The sequence below is a fragment of the Medicago sativa genome, chromosome 3 (genome assembly GCF_051527215.1).
Source record: "Medicago sativa cultivar Bolivia chromosome 3, Bolivia_mono, whole genome shotgun sequence".
Taxonomy (NCBI): domain Eukaryota; kingdom Viridiplantae; phylum Streptophyta; class Magnoliopsida; order Fabales; family Fabaceae; genus Medicago; species Medicago sativa.
Genome location: NC_140751.1, coordinates 79,683,720 through 79,701,356, shown reverse-complemented (window position 1 = coordinate 79,701,356; position 17,637 = coordinate 79,683,720). Strand labels below are relative to the sequence as shown.

Sequence of the window (17,637 nt, the reverse complement as noted above, 5' to 3'; positions counted from 1 at the left end):
ATATATATATATATATATATATATATATATATATATATATATAGTAGTGTTAATTTATTAAATTTTCAAATATTACAAAATAAATTGGACAAAAATATGTACTAGTTTCGTATGGATAAATTTCTCATTTAAATATGATATATATATATATATATATATATATATATATATATAGTAATGTTAATTTATTAAATTTTCAAATATTACAAAATAAATTGGACAAAAATATGTAATAATATTTATTTAGTAGTGTGTTAGCTGTTTTTCTATAAATTATATAAAATTATTTAACTATGTATTTAGTATCATGTAAAATTATATATTTATGCAATTATTTAGTAGTGTTAATTTATTAAATTATCAAATATTACAAAATAAATTGGACAAAAATATGTAATAGTTTCGTATGGATAAACTTCTCATTTAAATATGATATATAAATATATATATATAGTATGTCATTATATTTATGAAGCATGAAAAAAATGATATTATAAAATGATGTTTGTTATCGTGTCCATAACAAACAAATGATAGGATAACTGGTATCCTGTCTGCATCATATCCTATCCTTATCTTGTTTTATATTTTATGATGTCTTTATAATATCCTGCGCATCAAACTGGTCATCCAGGTTTTGCTGAAGTAAGGATTGAAATTGAAATATAAATAATAGGCAAGTTGTAAAGTTAGAGACCAGAATATATATATATATATATATATATATATATATATATATATATATATATAAACTAAAGTCATTGGTAAAAAAGAAAAAATTAGTGAGGTAAATTTAGAGAGGGAAAGCGTGAAATCCCTCTCTAATTCCGTCACTAAATTTTGCGACCAAGGAATCTGTGAGGGATTTTATTTTTTCTGTCACTAATTTCCCTCTCTAATTTTGCTTTTTCTTGTAGTGAGTTGACTGTTGTCGCTATAATTAATTTTGTTGTTGACACTTTGTGACATGTTAATAAGAAAACAATCTCCTCAAACGATAAAGGACAAGTGGTGCATTGCATTTCTTTGGAATTTGGATACCGTTAGTACAGATGAAATATAGAGTTGGCCGTTGTGTGAAATATATTCTTCAAGCTCTTATATTTAAACATCCTTAACTTTTTCACTCACATTCAACATCTAATTTTCTCTCTATCTCTCTCGTTCTATCACATCCCTAATTACCACATTTATCACATCACTCCGACCTCTCCTATATTTTTTCTCTCATGATGTAAACGTGTATGCATGGGTGTCCATTGATCATTGATCATTTACCACATCTATGCACTTTCTTTTGTTTCCTTGGCACACTCAAAGAACTAGAGAGAACTTGAGATAGAAATCACTACAAGAAAATATGTGATTTGCTACGCCCATTTTCGCAGCTAATTCGCAAATAAATCCTAGCAAACGAGTTTAGCTAGAGATATGCTACGGAATACCTATTGATTCGGCCGTAGCATGGATTGAGAGACAAATTTGCTAGGGAAATATTTCTTAGTAAATCCATAGTTAAGAGAAACAAATTCCTAGCAAGTATTTAGTTAATCTATAGCAAATAAGTATTGAAAATGTATTTTCCATAGCAACATAACTAAGAATTGTCATAGCAAATTAGCATCAAATCCACAGCAACATGACTAAAACTTATCGTAGCAATTCCTCAACAATTCTATAGCTAACTAATTTGCAACGAGATCCTAGTCATTGGAAGTTTGCGGCCATTTTTTTTTTTTGCAGTTTTTATTTTTAAGAAAACTAATGGTATAATTTTTTACTATATTAATTCTACAAGATATTCTTAATATTAGAACATTAGTTGAGCTTATACAATATATTCTTCAAAATAGAACCATAATCCAGTTTGTGATATATTCATCAACTTGAAGGTACCAAAAAGGTAGCAATACATAGATCACAAATGATCCAATATCTCTACCAAAAATTTATCTCAACACATTATAAAGAGAGATGTGGTCATGACAACATTGATATCCTCAGGTATACACAGACATTAACTAAAACTTCATTAACTTTGTACCAAAAAAAAAAAACTGGATTAACTAAAACTTCATTCCCATATCTTCACCACAAAATCTTTGCTAGTTGCTGCTAGTCCAGTAATTGATACATCAGAGGCACGTCTACCACCACGTGTTTGACCATTCTCAAGAATCAACAATTCCAAGCACTGCAATAAAATGTCCACGTTATTATCTTTCTATTTATGCAATAACTTTTACTTGTTGCATAACAATCAAGACAACAACTTTAAGCTGAAATACTTAAAACACAAAAGTATTTTATTCAAACAGAACCTATATATGAAAACATGAGATATACAACTGGAGATATCCATAATTCAGCATAATCAATATCGAATGAGTCTAAGTGTAATCTGAATGACATATCATAATTCAGTCACACAACAAAAACTCATATGGCTTAGTTCTAATAGTATCACTTGCATGTCAATATGTCATTATCCACGGTTCACAACTCTAGGGACCTACTTTTGAATAACATAGAATAATTTATAATTTTCCTACCTCAAATACCATCAGATACTCCACCTTGCATTTGTGCTTGCTGCATAGAGCTAATCATAGATAGGATTGGCTCCAACATTGGCACCAATTGTGTTTGGACAAAAGAAGTCATTGCTTTATCTACCGCTTTCTGGATAGCTTCTTCTGTCGTAGCTGGAATTCCGAAAGGACCAATGCCATCTGCAAATGAAGTAGATCCTCTGATGTCCAAGCTGCGGCCCCCTAAAGTCCGTCTCTTCTTATTGGGACCTGACGCCTCTTCCCACACTAGTGAATCAACCTTCGGATGAGTTGAAGAATCCTCTCCATATTTTTCCAACATTGCGGTGTCATATGACTCCTACAAGAGAAATGATTAAGTGCTGGTTACAAGATAATTGAAATGATATTATACATAAATCCAAATTTAAAGTAACTTACCACAAATTTTTTCGAGCGGCGAGAGATATACTCTCCATCTTTGTTCTTGTGAATACGATCATACACATCTCTGTAAGAAACTTCATGCTTCAACTCATTCTCCTATAATTGACATTTATTAGAATATACTAACTTGAAAAAATGTAATTTTAAAAACACCCCAATCAGGAAAGTAAAATGTATTATAATATAAAGCTAATAACTAACCATCCTCTTTTTATGTTCAATGAAGCATATAGAGCCTCCAGTGTGCAATACTGCATCAGGTAAGGCAGCTCTGTTACATCTATTAGCATCTGACTTCTTCCTCCATTCTGGTTTCAACCAAATGTCGACCAAGCCATCCCATACTTCTGTCTTCATTCCTTTGGGACCATGGCCCTTAGTGTCGAGCAAATTTGTTGAGTTCACTTGTCTTAAGGCAGAGTTTCTTGCATTTTTTAAATGATCAGGATATCGGTCCAAACATGTTCTTTCCCACACAGTTCTTGCCATATTTCGATCATAGTCTGATGGAAACTTATATTTACCCTACGTTGTTATAGTATATCATATAAGTATAATATAAATATAAAAAAAAAATTATCTATAAACTAAAATATAAGACTAGAGGAACATATATAGTTACCATAAATTCCTTAAATAACTCATCCTTCATCTCAGCATTGTAATCTTTCCACTTCTCAGCTGGAGTAGGCATCCTCGTTATCACCCCAGATATAATATCTCGGGTTACACTTTGGGGAACAAACCTCCTCCTACAGATGGGATTTAATGCAAGTGAGAAGTTTGAATCCAAGTAAAACAGTAACATATTAGTGGTGCTAACAAACTTAAAAACAATTCAGCCAACAACAAGGCACAATACAATGAACTAAACAATAGTTAGCAACAAAGTAGCTTACGGATTAGAGATCGCCTCAACAGTTATAATTTTTCTCCTATCAGTTTCTGCATGTGATCCTCCACTTGAAGGCATTGAAGTTGGTTCATTGGCGGGTGGACCATTAGGACTACTAACCTTCTCATTGTTGGAAACTCTGGAAAATCCTCCAATACCTTTGGTTGAATTATTTGTAAATACTGCTTGTTGTCTAAGTGATTTTTGCTGATTTGTTTTCTCACGAATGAGCTGAATATCTTCATCTTCACCATCACTGTAGGCACCATCATTGTAGGCACCATCATCATAAGCATAGTATTCATCATTCACAGCCACACCTTGATCTTGCCTTTTTTTCCAATCATTCTTGCCATAAAAAGTGGTGTGAGCACTTTCCCAACCACCGTAATTAGTTGTGGCACCTTGCAGAAAAGAAACAATATTTGAACAGAAACAGAAACAGAAACAATATTTGGATATATGCCAATCTCACATAATAATAAAACCAAATACATTAAATTCATATACCACACAAAGACAAGTCCATACAAAGACAAGTCAGAAATCTTGCACTATAATAACATATGAACCACAATCGGTACCCAATAAGTCACAAGTGATACCACCACAAACATGATACCAAAACGAACTCCTGAAGTTTATTCACTCTATTCATGACCTCAACCCCACTTAGTCGATGTGGTGGAATAGACTTCTCCACTGTTGACTTCGTAAAAGCGTTTCGATCACGACGAAATGAATGTTCAAGTTGTAGATATTGGCGATGGCAACCAAACCAGCTACATTTCAGACCATGAGTTAGTCTAAATGACTTAGTGCGCTCCATACAATATGGACAAGCAAGTTTTCCATGAGTACTCCACCCACTTAGCATTCCATAAGCTGGAAAGTCGCTTATTGTCCACATTAATGTTGCCCTCATGTTAAAATTCTGCCTTTTCCAAGCATCAAAAGTGTTTGCCCCATCTTCCCACAATATCTTTAGCTCATCAATAAGAGGTCTAAGATATACATCTAAACTTTTACCTGGTGACTTTGGTCCCGGGATCAGAAGGCTAAGGAAAATATACTCTCTTCTCATACACATACTTGGTGGAAGATTATATGGTGTGACAAAGACAGGCCAACACGAGTGTGGAGTAGCTGAAAAACCAAACGGACTAAAACCATCTGTACAAAGGCCAAGCCTGACATTACGAGGCTCTAGTGCAAAATTCGGATATATGGCATCAAAGTGTTTCCAAGCCTCGGCATCAGCAGGATGAGTGATTATTGATTTATCATTACGCACTCCATCTGCATGCCAGCGCATATACTGTGCAGTGCTTTTAGACATATATAGGCGTTGGAGTCTAGGAATAATGGGAAAATATCGCAACATGGAGAAAGGCACATTTTTTCCTTTTGCTGAACATCCAACCTTTGGTTTGAACCGTGGGTGCCCACATACTAAGCAAGCAGAGCAAACATTTGGATCCTTGTTTTCTCTATCATATAACATGCAATGATTAGGACAGGAGTCTATTTTCTCGTATCTTAATACCAACTCGGCAACCATTTTCTTCGATCTATAAAAATTTTCAGCCAACTTTTCTGACTCAGGAAGCATGCTCTTAATTATGACAACCATTCGATCATAACATCGCTCACTCATGTTGAACTCAGACTTTAAATTCAAAAGTTGAGTTACAGCTGACAATTTTGAGTGCTTAAGACATCCATCCCATAGTGGTTCGTTAGCATCTCTTAGCAAAGAATAAATCTTTGAAGCTGATGGATTGGGATCCTCCTCCAAATCTTCAGAAAGATCATCATCCATGGCATCTATAACCATATCTACATAGGGATTCCTAGTCTCTGTCTCTTCATGATGGGTAGTTGAAGTTGAGCTACTTTCCCCCCATTGATCTTCACCATGAAGAATCCAATTTGTATAACCTTCCATAAATCCATCTTTATACAAATGTCTCGCTACCAAGAATGTTTTCTCCCTATTAGAATTCTTACATTTAGAGCATGGGCAAAAAATGCGACCTAAGACATCAGCAACTTTTGGATCTCTTTTAGAAATCTTGATGAATTCGTCAACTCCATTTTTGAATTCTTCAGTTATTTGATCAGTAGAGTTTGTTCTCTGTTTCATCCAACTTCGATTGGGTCTCATGACTATAAAGGGAATCTAGTAAAACAGAACTATACCTTATTATCATAACATATCATATTAAAATCTTGTTTTTTCTTGACAGTAATGGCAATGTCAATGTAAATATAGGGATGTCCTATTTCTATACTTTTACTAAGTTGAATTACACTATTATTTCAATAACTAATTTTATACGATTTTATGGTAAACACTAGCATATCTATAGTTCAAAACTTACTCATGTGCCATCTCATAAACTATAACAATATATATTGAGAATGTCACCATACAGTCAACACTAGCTCTATAAGACTCACTATAAATTAAAGCAGCAGCACGGGTAAGTAATAAGTAATCATTTGAGAAAATTAAAGTGATTGAATGTAATTATCACATGTGTCAGTGTCCTATTATTGTCGGACATTCGACATGTCTTCAATTAGGAGTGTTGATGCTGCATAGATCATGAAAAATGATTTATAGCAGTGTTGTTCAAACTATTATAAGCTATAATCTAATGCTTGTGTATAAGCCATAAGCTGCTATCATAAGCTATAATCTAATGCTTATGTATAAACTATTTCTATGACAGATTATGCACTTATCTGATACTTATATAATCAATATAACATATCATATTTACACAAAAAACACAGATTATGCACAAAAAATCCTACAATCAATTATGCATTCTTTTATATCAACACAAAAATCAACAACTGCTGAATAGAAAAACAAAATTGAAGTTAATAAATACCTTGAGTTGATAGTGTAGATCAGAGAAAATCGCGAAGATTGAAGAAAATGCAGCGAAGTTGCGATGAAAAACGAATAACCGATTCGCCGATTTAGATTGAGAACTTCGAAAGCTTCAGAATCAAAACACCGATTCAAGCTGATAAAATCAAAAATCAAAACCTGAAAAATTGACTTAAAATTAAGAAAAATAAACACGCAGGATACACTAGAAATGTGAGACTTAGAGCGTTTAGATTCAAAATTGAAGGCACGAATACAGAATCGACAAATAATTTGGATCGGCGAAAGATGCAGAATCGATTTGGATCAGGAATGGAACGAAGAAACATTTATGAAACAAAGAAGAAATCATACCTGAAGCATGCACCATGAATGATGAGAAGGATCAAATGAAGCAGAGACGGAATCAGAGATTGTGAATCGGAGATTGTGAATCGGAGATGGTGAATTGGATTTCGTGATGAATCGGAGTTGAATCGGAGATTGTGAATCGGAGATGGTGAATTGGATTTCGTGATGAATCAGAGGTGAATCCAAAAGAGAAGTTTTGTTTGGGAATAATCGTTTTTTTTTTCTAGTGATGGTCTATTTTTTTTTTCTTTTCTCAAAAGGTAATATAAGCTCAAAAATAAAAAACAATAATAAAATGTAATAACTTGTCTTTTTTTTTATATCCCGTGTATTTTAGTAGTATTTTTAATTGAGATTTGCTACTCTTACCATCCGTAGTAAGATAATGGTAGCAAAATCCATATTTTCTTGTAGTGAATCTATTGTAGGATATATATGCATACAGAAAACCATTAAACTTTTGCACTCTAAGTGTGTGTTTTTGGATAATGTATATGATTCGAATAAGCACTTTTAAACGGAACATGTCCTTAAAAATCTTTTTTTTTTTTTTTTTGTGAAGTCACTGACATAATTTATTCATAATGAAGGTTTATATAAAAAAATCGTTAGCAATTAAAGTAATATTATATAAATTATCTTATTTTCTTGTCAAAAAAAAAAATTATCTTATTTTATTAAGGTCCAATAGCTGCTAAAAACTTTAAAGTAACCTTTTTAGTTAATGATGACAGTATTTGTTGCTTACTATTTTTAGTAAAATAAAGAATGATATAATAATAAAAAATAGATAATAAAAAATATTCTATTAATCCTTCAATTTTTTTTAGTAAGATATACTAAAAATAGTAAGGTCCACCGTAATACCTTATAATTTAGTTCAAGAATCCCACCATATATTTTTTTTAAGCAATCATATATATAATTACCGCAGTTTGTAGATTGGAATGTGGAGTTGGTGGGTAATTGTAGGTAATGCACTCAAGTCTATTTCATCATCAAATTGTTTACACACTTAATTCTGAATGAAACCAATTTACATTTTCCTAATTGTTTAACGACAAAACGTTGATTGGAACACGGACTGGCTTCCAAATGCAGCATTGCAGCATGTCAATGAAGTTGAAAACTATAAATCCAGCTATCTTTTACTAGTAAATAGTAATGATAACGATATTAATAATCAACTCTCACAGAAAGAAAACATAAACATTTCAAATGCTATATATTTTTGATTTGCAATGCTGATAATAAAATTTAAAAGGGTACGTTAGTGCATGACGACGATAACTTCGTGAAGTGCATAAAGTTTACTCGCGTCCGCACTGCACGCATAGTTACACGTTCCATTACAGCACTTCTACCATATTTGTCCTTTATTTGTGATGGTATCCTACAACAACTTGATAAACGAGCAATGACAATTTCTTCACTACATCTCTTTCAACTTGTGTACGTTAACCTTATTCCATGCAACCTAGTAATATTCATGCAATTCCTGTAAACATTAACACAGCTGAGTCACATAGTATAAAATTTAATTTCACAAATTGCTTGGACACAACTTTTATTAATAGGATTTTATTTTAATAATAGAAAAGTATAATTACCTCCGAAATATTAATGTACTAGATATATGCATTACTAGCATGCATAAGGACACTATGTTGGACACTTAAATCCTTCCGGTGGATTTTTTCCACAATCAACGAGTAGCTGAAGAGCAATGGGTATAACAAGGTTGATGTTGAGAAGCTTGAGTTTAATAGTGCTGCAGAGACACACGGCTGCATCCAAATCCGCAAGTCCTTGAAGCAATGGACAACATGTCTGTTTAGCACTGCCACCAATTCCAACATGTATGATTCCACCAAGCACATCAACGCATGCACCCAATTTCAAAGCATCAATGGGGCATGTTTGCTGTGTTGGTGGTGGACTTGGTGTTTGACTAGGTGGTGTCGGTGGAGTAATCGGTGGTGGTGTTGGTGTCGGTGGTGTAATTATTGGTGGTTCTGGTGTTGGTGGTGTAATCCCAGGTGGTGTCGGGGATGGTGGAGTAACCACCGGTGGTGTCGGTGGAGTAATCCCTGGTGGCGTTGGCGTCGGTGGTGTAATTACTGGTGGTTCTGGTGTTGGTGGTGTAATCGCAGGTGGTGTCGGGGTTGGTGGAGGAACCATTGGTGGTGTCGGTGGAGTGATCCCTGGTGGCGTCGGTGTCGGTGGTGCAATTACTGGTGGTTCTGGTGTCGGTGGAGTAACCACTGGTGGTGTTGGTACCGGTGGAGTAACCACTGGTGGTGTCGGTGGAGTAATCACGGGTGGTGTTGGTGTCGGTGGTGGAATTACTGGTGGTTCTGGTGTTGGTGGTGTAATCGCTGGTGGTGTTGGTGGAGTAACCACCGGTGGTGTCGGTGGACTAATAACTGGTGGCGATGGTGTTGGTGGTGTAATCACAGGTGGTGTTGGTGTTGGTGGAGTAACCACTGGTGGTGTCGGTGGAGTAATCACTGGTGGTGTTGGTGTCGGTGGTGTAATTACTGGTGGTTCTGGTGTTGGTGGTGTAATTACTGGTGGTGTTGGTGGAGTAACAACTGGTGGTGTCGGTGGAGTAATCACTGGTGGTGTTGGTGTCGGTGGTGTAATTGTTGGTGGTTCTGGTGTTGGTGGTGTAATCACTGGTGGTGTTGGTGTTGGTGGAGTAACCGCTGGTGGTGTTGGTGGAGTTACAATTGGTGGTGTCGGTGGAGTAATCACTGGTGGTGCTGGTGTTGGTGGTGTAATTACTGGTGGTTCTGGTGTTGGTGGTGTAATCACTGGCGGTGTTGCTGGTGGTGGACATGGTGCTTCTTTAGGTGGTGTTGGTGTTGGTGGAGTAATAACTGGTGGCGTTGGTGTTGGCGTAGGAATTACTGGTGTTGGTGGTGTAATCACTGGCGCTGGCGGTGTAATCACTGGTGGTTTTGGTGTTGGTGGTGTCACAATTGGTGGTTTCACAATAGGTGGCTTAGGAGCATATGGTGGTGGTTTAGGAACATAGGGTGGTCTCACAACAGGTGGCTTAGGGACATATGGAGGTGGTTTAACAATTGGGGGCTTCACAATAGGTGGCTTAGGAGCATATGGTGGTGGTTTGGGAACATAGGGTGGTCTCACAACAGGTGGCTTAGGGACAGATGGAGGTGGTTTAACAATTGGGGGTTTCACAATTGGTGGCTTAGGAGCATATGGTGGAGGTTTAGGAACATAGGGTGGTCTCACGACAGGTGGCTTAGGGACAGATGGAGGTGGTTTAACAATCGGGGGTTTTGGAAAATGTGGTGGTTTGTGTGATGATGGAGGTGGCTTAGGAGGATACTTTGGTGGTTTGTGAATTGGTGTAGGAGAATGCTTTGGTGGTTTTTGAACCGGTGGCTTAACAATAGGAGGGTGGAGTTTTGGTGGCTTAGGACTTGGGTAAGGACAAACAGGACTAGCAAGAACATTGAGCAAGGTACTCAAGTGCAAGACTAGGACGAAAACATTGGCTATAGCATAGTTAGCCATGTTTCAAATATTGTAGTAGTGTAGTAAGTTACTACGAAGCTATATACTTCACTGAAAAAGAATTGAGTGAGTTAGGGTTTATATATGGTGAAAAAAATCTTGAAAGTTTGATAACTCTTTCTCGTGGGTCATATTCAAAACTGTGTTGCAGCTATCAATATTCTAGCTAAATCCAATTCTGTAAATTGGAACTATATATTACTCATTGTTTTAAGTTGAATCATTTACTTGGATCGACATAAAATTCACTAACTTACAAAGCAGGGAAAATGTTTCGTTCTCACTTATTTTTTGAATGCAAATTAGCTTCGGAGGTGTGACAACATATTACAAGCTGGCTGAAGGTAACTACTGTTTTATTCATTGAAATATGCAAGTAGATAATTGGGTAGCACATGCATGAAGAAAGCGAAATGGATACTGCAATCAACCTTATATGCATTTTGATGTCGGTAATGTCTTAACCTTATGCATTTAGATTTTGTTTTTTTAGGAATGTCTTAACCTTATATGCATTTAGATTTTTTCTTTTTTGAGAAATGTCTTAACCTTATATGCATTTAGATGTCGGCTGGGATTTCCTTTTCAATTATACATTACAGTACATGGATATTGGCTTCCAAATGCAACATATATCAGTGAAGTTTTTTTTTTTTTTTTTTTTTTAAAAGTAAGTCATTAATTGAATTTAGTTGAAAACTTTAATCCACGTATCTACAATTGGCGACGATAATAATTTTTTTGAACAAGTTGGCGACGATAATAATAAACAATCGAAAGGAAAAATAAAAGTTTTCAAGGATTTATAATGTTGATAGTAATACACAAAAGAAGGGTGCTTATCTAAGTTTTAAACAAAAGAATTAGTTCTTAATAGAGCTATATACATCTCTAAATATCAAATTATGGTCATGAATATGAAACCAACCATAAGGTTCATTTTAGAAATATATAGAATAGAACTAGACAAAATCAAGCTAGGGAGGATACGATCAAGGTAACTCCAAATATAATGCATCTAATTAAGCAAGGAAATTGATTGTTGCATAAGAAAATACATTGGAAGAGGTTTTCAATCTTTGGTAAGTCTCCGAATGCTATGTATTATAGCAAGCAATGAGCTAAGTCGACTTGAAGATGCACTTGTCATAACCTGCGAAATAAATCGTGGGTTTGAGGAAAATGTTAGTCTGAAGCAAAAGACCATAGTTTTAAATTAAAAAGACGACGGAATATGCATTCTATGTAGTTACAAGGATTCACTTTCACGACATAGGTGATTGTTGAATCTAGATCGAACAATGTAGGTTTTGAGGTTGAATTTTAGTTTTTTATTTAAAAGAGGTTGAATTTTAGTTTTTTATTTAAAAAAATGCTTAAAATTCGATCAGATCTTGATCCATTAGTCAACGCCGTTGTGAATATGTGTATGTGGATTTTAACTTTTAAGTGACTGCGCGTGAATCTAATACCACAAGGTGTGCCAATGAAATGTGCACCTCAAAAAAACAAAAAAAAAGGGATCAGACATCCTGGTACTCAGGGAAGCACACATCACACATTAGCATTTCAGTAGCTGTTTGATCAAGTTTCAACAGATCATATTTAAGTTTGGTATTTTAAATTATAAAATCAAAATTAAAATATATATTTGTTTGGACCATTTATTTTTATTCGGACGGCTACCGATGTTAGGAATTCGGGTTTTCTCTACCCGGATGGATTCCAAATGAAAAGAAATCAAGTGGCATATGCCTTTGTTGTGTGGATATAGTATGTGATGTGAAATGACTTAACTAACGGTTAAATAAGGATCTCATTGAACAAAAACGAATCTCAATATACATGAATGAAACATGTGAAGAAATAATTTTGTCATATAATTTCATTAAAATTTATGTTATTCTTTTTACCAAAAAAATAAATTTATTTTATTTTTCGTACCAAAAGAATAAATTATTTTATTATAATATTTAGTGGATTTTTACACTGTCAATCCATCGTAATTATTAGATCAACTGTTTAAATTTTATCATAATCAACTTCCAAAGTCCATGCATATAATTTTATCATTAGATCAACATGTTCTACATGTATTGTGCTAACAGTGTAGAACATTTATTAAAAAAAAGTGTAGAACATGAAATACATGAAAATTAATCTCTTTACCAAATACACCAGTAAAATATCATTAAGGGTTAAAATTTCATTTCTTTTTTCACTTAACTAAGTTCCTTTATCCATATGTTGTACCAAAAAAAAAAAGTTCCTTTATCCATATGAGAAAATTTTATCAGCAATTAAAAAAAAGGTAGTGCTTATCAAAATATCATCACTAAATGATTATTTTTGGTTTTTAGTTTCACCATATAGTCACCTATGGAGCACAAACACTCCTTGGATTAGGTGTGTTCCGGTGTCGGACACGAGTCAGTGTCAGACACTGACATGACACCTATGATTACATCAGATTATGTCATTTTATGAGATTCTTACCGATGTCGGCGTGTCAGTGTCCGTATCGTGTCCGAACACATATAGTCACAGACTCACATGACAAATGATGCACACCACAAAGGTAAACAAAGATGGTAGTGCAAACTTACTTGGATCAACAGTGACAAGCATAGCAGTGCCACCAAAATCACAAGTGCCCCCACCAATCTTAGTGTTCTGCCAATAGCTATTGAATGCATAAGAAGCATGTGCCAACACTGTGTTGGGCTGGAAGCATATCCCATTAGGCTGAACTGATTTACAGTCAGCCCCAGACCCACAAGCATAGTCCATAGCCAGTTGAATTATAGGATCAGGAACTGTAGGCTTTGCCACACACCAGATAGCATATTGTGGTGGCTTTTTATGACTTGAAGGTGGTGGTGGATAAACAATAGGTGGCAAGTATACTTGAGGTGGGCCTATAACACTTTTAGGTGGGCTTGGAACATGTTTTGATGGGCTTGGAGGTGGTGGCGGCGACATTGTAACAGTGGTTTTAGGACTTGGTGGTGGCCTAAAAACATCATGAGGTGGGTTTGGAACAGGTGAATAAGGTGGTAGAGAGGTAGGTTGTGGTGCAAGTGAATTGAAAGGTGGAAGGGGTTGAGAAGAAGGAGAACCATATGAAGAATCTAAATCTGAGTAGCCAAATGATGAAAATTTGTTGAAACCATTTTGATATTTGAGTTTCTTCCATGATTTGATGGAGTAGCTTCTACTACCTCTTCCATGATTTATAGCATCTGCAAATTTACCAAAAGTTACACACACTAAAGTTATATATTAGATAGATTAGTATATGAAATAATCATATAATTATATGCATGCATGGTTTACCACACAAAGGGAAAAGAGTGGAAACTAGCATCAAGAGGCAAAGATGAGCAATGTTGAATCTAAGGATGTAAGCTCTTGATGAATCCATTGGAATTGGATTAACACCAATGCACAAAATTAGAGGTTGAAACATGAAAATATCCTCACAGATTTTGCTGATGGAGAGTAAGAGAAATGGACTGTAATATAAATAGTTGGTTGGTAGCCGTAAAGTGAGAAAGCATGAATATATAAACTAAAGTTGATTCTGCTGTCAGCTTTAATTTGTTGCTGTCACTTTGTGATATGTTAATTATAAGCTAACAATTTGCTAAAAGGATAAAGTACAAGTGGTGCATTGCATTTCTTTTGAATTTGGATACTACTGCCTCCGTCCCTAATTATAGGACCCTTTTGAAAAAATAACGGGAATTAAGATAGTTGATATTTGTATTAAATATGTTTGTAATTACTATTGGTTTTACAATTTTATCCTTTAAGAGAGAGGGTTGGTTTATGTTTTCAACATGTTATTTATTGCTTATTGAAGAAAAAGATGTATAATAAATAGGGGCATGTATGTAAAGAAATAATTAATGTAGTTGGAAATAGCAAAGGGGTCTTATAAAAAGGGACAAAAAAAATTCTCAAAAGGGTCTTATAATTAGGGACGGAGGTAGCATTAGTATTTAGTACGTATGAAAATATAGTACATCAATTATTTTGTTAGGAATATATTCTTGCTTGGACATGCACTTTCGTTTTGCTTGCTATGCACTCAAAGAACTATATGAGATAGATCTATGGTCATATTTATATGTATTTTTAACGGCATTTTATGTGCTCAATCTTAGGTGATTAGGAATCAGTTCGAATATAGTCATTTCATACAAAAAAGCAGTAATATATTTTGGTAAACAAGATATTCTCGCGCGTGCAGACTTGGATCTCTATCAATACTAGATCGTCTACCCGTACTACCGCACGGGTCATATACTTTGAAAAAAAATACTTAAATGTATTATCATTGCAATCACCATCTTTACCATTTAAAAAAAGAATCAAACAATTTTTTGGTGCAACTCTTGATAGTGCATCGTATATCATTTTACAATCTCCAAGGATAGAGAATATTTAAGACTATCTAACCCCAAAGAAAATAATCTAATCATACTTTTTAGCATGAAATGAAGTCAAATAATTTATCAACTAAGACTAAAATTAAACTGACATCTATTAGACAAAATCAAGGCAATTTTGCCCCACAAACCTCGCCTCTTTTAAGAGCTTACGCATTAGGATGATATGAATGATTCAAATAACTTTGCATGGGAAGAAATGCAGTATCTATAACCAAAAAAAGGTTTTAAAAAACGAAAATTTGATGATTCAATATATTCGACTATGATATAATTTAAAACTTCTTTTTAACAAACTGAAATGAGATATATTATAAACAGATATAATGTAAAACTTTAATACCCAGTATTTGATGAAAGTTCACATTACCATTAAATCAAACATTTGGGGGATGCAAAATTAAATAGAAACAAAACACTAATAAACATTAGGTGATTTGGATCAATTAGTGGAATTCCATGAATCACAATTTGCTTGAAAATATTCATATCCATAAGCAAGAGTCTTACTTGCAAAATGAAATAATGAAGATGTGAATTAGACAAAGACCATTAGGAATTTCACTAAAATTTCCATTAAGAATCCCAAACGTCGAAGTACTTACATTTGAATGAGAAAATATAAATTTTTTGAATACATTAAGTTATTGTAAATTTTTTTATAGATATTCATTAACAATTTTTTATGGTAAATGTTATTACAAATTCTTTTACAACTTGTTCTTTTTTTATAGATATTCATTAACAATTTTTTATGGTAAATGTTATTACAAATTCTTTTACAACTTGTTCTACATGATATTGTTCTTCTAGAAATACATTCTTCATTGATTTTTCTAATATTGGAAAAATAAATAAATAAATAAATCAACTGTGCTTGCTTCTCATTTATTCAACATGTTTAGTCTCCAAACAATCCAAAGACTACTCTATATTGTAGAATTGTGACAAACAAATTAAAGCAAAATTAATAAACGTCATTGTGATATTTGTCTACCATAAATTAGTAGTAATAACAGTAATTGTTTCATAAAACATGCAATACTGTTTACATAAAAGATTATGCAGCAGGAGCAAGCTTATGCATAATCTTCTATGCGTCATCAAGAGACCCTTCTTTTCACAATTACGTGTTATTCACTGTTTACTGCAACATAGCCTTAACAAACCATTACCAATCCATTAATGATATTTGAGGCAAAGCTTCACTACTCCTATAACATGCCTTTCAACCCTTGCCATAAGCCCATAATGAGCTAATTTCTGCAATTGAATCAGCCCCATGACAACGTTAAAAAGCGGCACAAAACTTTAAAAAGTCCTTTAAATAGTAAAGTAACATCCTGACCAACTCACTTGCTGCATAATTTTACAGATATGAGATGTGATATTTTGTCTTCAATCCAAAATTACATAAGAAGACCAAGCTACCTGTAACAGAGCGTGAAGACAATTTAAGCTCAAATCAATTTGATAGCAATATATTTTACCGGATTCCATTCAACCTCTATAAGGACAAAAATGAAAGCAATAACCGTGCATCCTATGTAACTAAAATTGTTAATTGCATGTTACAAATTTATTTTAGAAAAGGAGAACAGAACCCGATTCCAATCAACCTATATATCTACACATTTCAAAAAACCAAAGAGATTAACATGAAATTATTGATTTTTTCAACACATATCTACACAATACGAAGCAAATTTTTTTGAAAGTACATGAAGAACTCAAAACAACTAAAATCCATTGAACAAAAAAACAAAACATTGGAGATGTACAACTTACCCAAAATAAGAAAGGCACAATGACATCAGAAGTCTCAAGCATCTTAACTTTGCTTTGCTCTCTATATTAAACATTGGAGGTGAACAGTTCTCATATTCTTATGCACCATATTCAGGCAAACTTGAATGTCATTAGATTAGACTCATGGCAACATCATGGATTAAATCAACAAATTAAAGAACGTAATTAGCAACCACTGAGACTAAATCCAAACTCTCCGTTCTCACTGACAACAGCCATCACGCACAATAAACAAATAAGATGCTCTAATATTCGGAGAAACAATTTTAAAACCTGTTGAACCTAGGAAAATATGTAAACAAAAAATAAACAAATAAGAACAGATGTGAATAAGAAGAAATTAATAGAAAAGGAAATGGAGAAAGAAAGATTTAAGAGTAGACAGAAGGTAAGGGTTGTGGTGTGAAACACAAAAAATAGGATAGGAGATTGTAAATGAAGAGAAAATGTGAGAAGATGAAGAGAACAGCTAGCAACCATAAATGAAGAAATTTTAAAAATATGAGAACTATAAATTGCAATTTTGTTATAATTGAACAAAAATTTATGTTGTAGCCATCGGGAGAACCCATGATTGAACAAAACAAAGCCTATATTGAAGAATAACATGGAAAGTATAGAAACTCAGATGATCAAAGATAAGGAAGAGGAACACACTACACAACAGTTACTTGCAGCGCAAGCTAACTAAAACCCTAG

The 17,637-nt window shown here is 34.0% G+C and overlaps 4 protein-coding genes and 1 long non-coding RNA gene across 6 annotated transcripts; all 5 read right to left on the bottom strand.

Moving 5' to 3' along the window:
• Positions 1 to 1,810: 1,810 nt before the first annotated feature.
• Positions 1,811 to 4,402, bottom strand: LOC146940639 (uncharacterized). The gene is made up of 7 exons (XM_085749887.1): positions 4,384 to 4,402; positions 3,878 to 4,343; positions 3,601 to 3,730; positions 3,180 to 3,503; positions 2,973 to 3,074; positions 2,553 to 2,892; positions 1,811 to 2,194 (listed from the first exon to the last, which is right to left on the bottom strand). The coding sequence occupies exons 1-6, from the start codon at positions 4,400 to 4,402 to the stop codon at positions 2,554 to 2,556; spliced, it is 1,380 nt and encodes a 459-aa protein (XP_085606013.1). The 3' UTR covers positions 1,811 to 2,194; position 2,553.
• On the bottom strand, positions 4,276 to 7,539 carry LOC146940638 (uncharacterized). Of its 2 annotated transcripts, none has more exons than XM_085754346.1 (3): positions 7,133 to 7,539; positions 6,777 to 6,937; positions 4,276 to 6,055 (listed from the first exon to the last, which is right to left on the bottom strand). In XM_085754346.1, exon 3 carries the CDS (start codon positions 6,038 to 6,040, stop codon positions 4,466 to 4,468), a length of 1,575 nt encoding a protein of 524 aa, XP_085610472.1. In that variant the 5' UTR covers positions 6,041 to 6,055; positions 6,777 to 6,937; positions 7,133 to 7,539; the 3' UTR covers positions 4,276 to 4,465. The 2 variants fall into 2 exon arrangements, with proteins under 2 accessions (XP_085610472.1, XP_085610473.1); XM_085754347.1 differs by having other exon boundaries at positions 6,777 to 6,914.
• A 789-nt stretch (positions 7,540 to 8,328) lies between these two features.
• On the bottom strand, positions 8,329 to 10,918 carry LOC146940637 (uncharacterized). Its single transcript, XM_085754345.1, has 2 exons — positions 8,740 to 10,918; positions 8,329 to 8,627 (listed from the first exon to the last, which is right to left on the bottom strand). Exon 1 carries the CDS (start codon positions 10,673 to 10,675, stop codon positions 8,792 to 8,794), a length of 1,884 nt encoding a protein of 627 aa, XP_085610471.1. The 5' UTR covers positions 10,676 to 10,918; the 3' UTR covers positions 8,329 to 8,627; positions 8,740 to 8,791.
• A 537-nt stretch (positions 10,919 to 11,455) lies between these two features.
• On the bottom strand, positions 11,456 to 14,206 carry LOC146940636 (uncharacterized). The gene is made up of 3 exons (XM_085754349.1): positions 14,012 to 14,206; positions 13,282 to 13,917; positions 11,456 to 11,828 (listed from the first exon to the last, which is right to left on the bottom strand). Exons 1-3 carry the CDS (start codon positions 14,142 to 14,144, stop codon positions 11,797 to 11,799), a joined length of 801 nt encoding a protein of 266 aa, XP_085610475.1. The 5' UTR covers positions 14,145 to 14,206; the 3' UTR covers positions 11,456 to 11,796.
• A 2,037-nt stretch (positions 14,207 to 16,243) lies between these two features.
• LOC146940635 (uncharacterized) lies at positions 16,244 to 17,142 on the bottom strand. Its single transcript, XR_015033499.1, has 2 exons — positions 16,918 to 17,142; positions 16,244 to 16,560 (listed from the first exon to the last, which is right to left on the bottom strand). It is a non-coding gene; the product is annotated as an uncharacterized LOC146940635 (long non-coding RNA).
• Between the last annotated feature and the right edge of the window lie 495 nt (positions 17,143 to 17,637).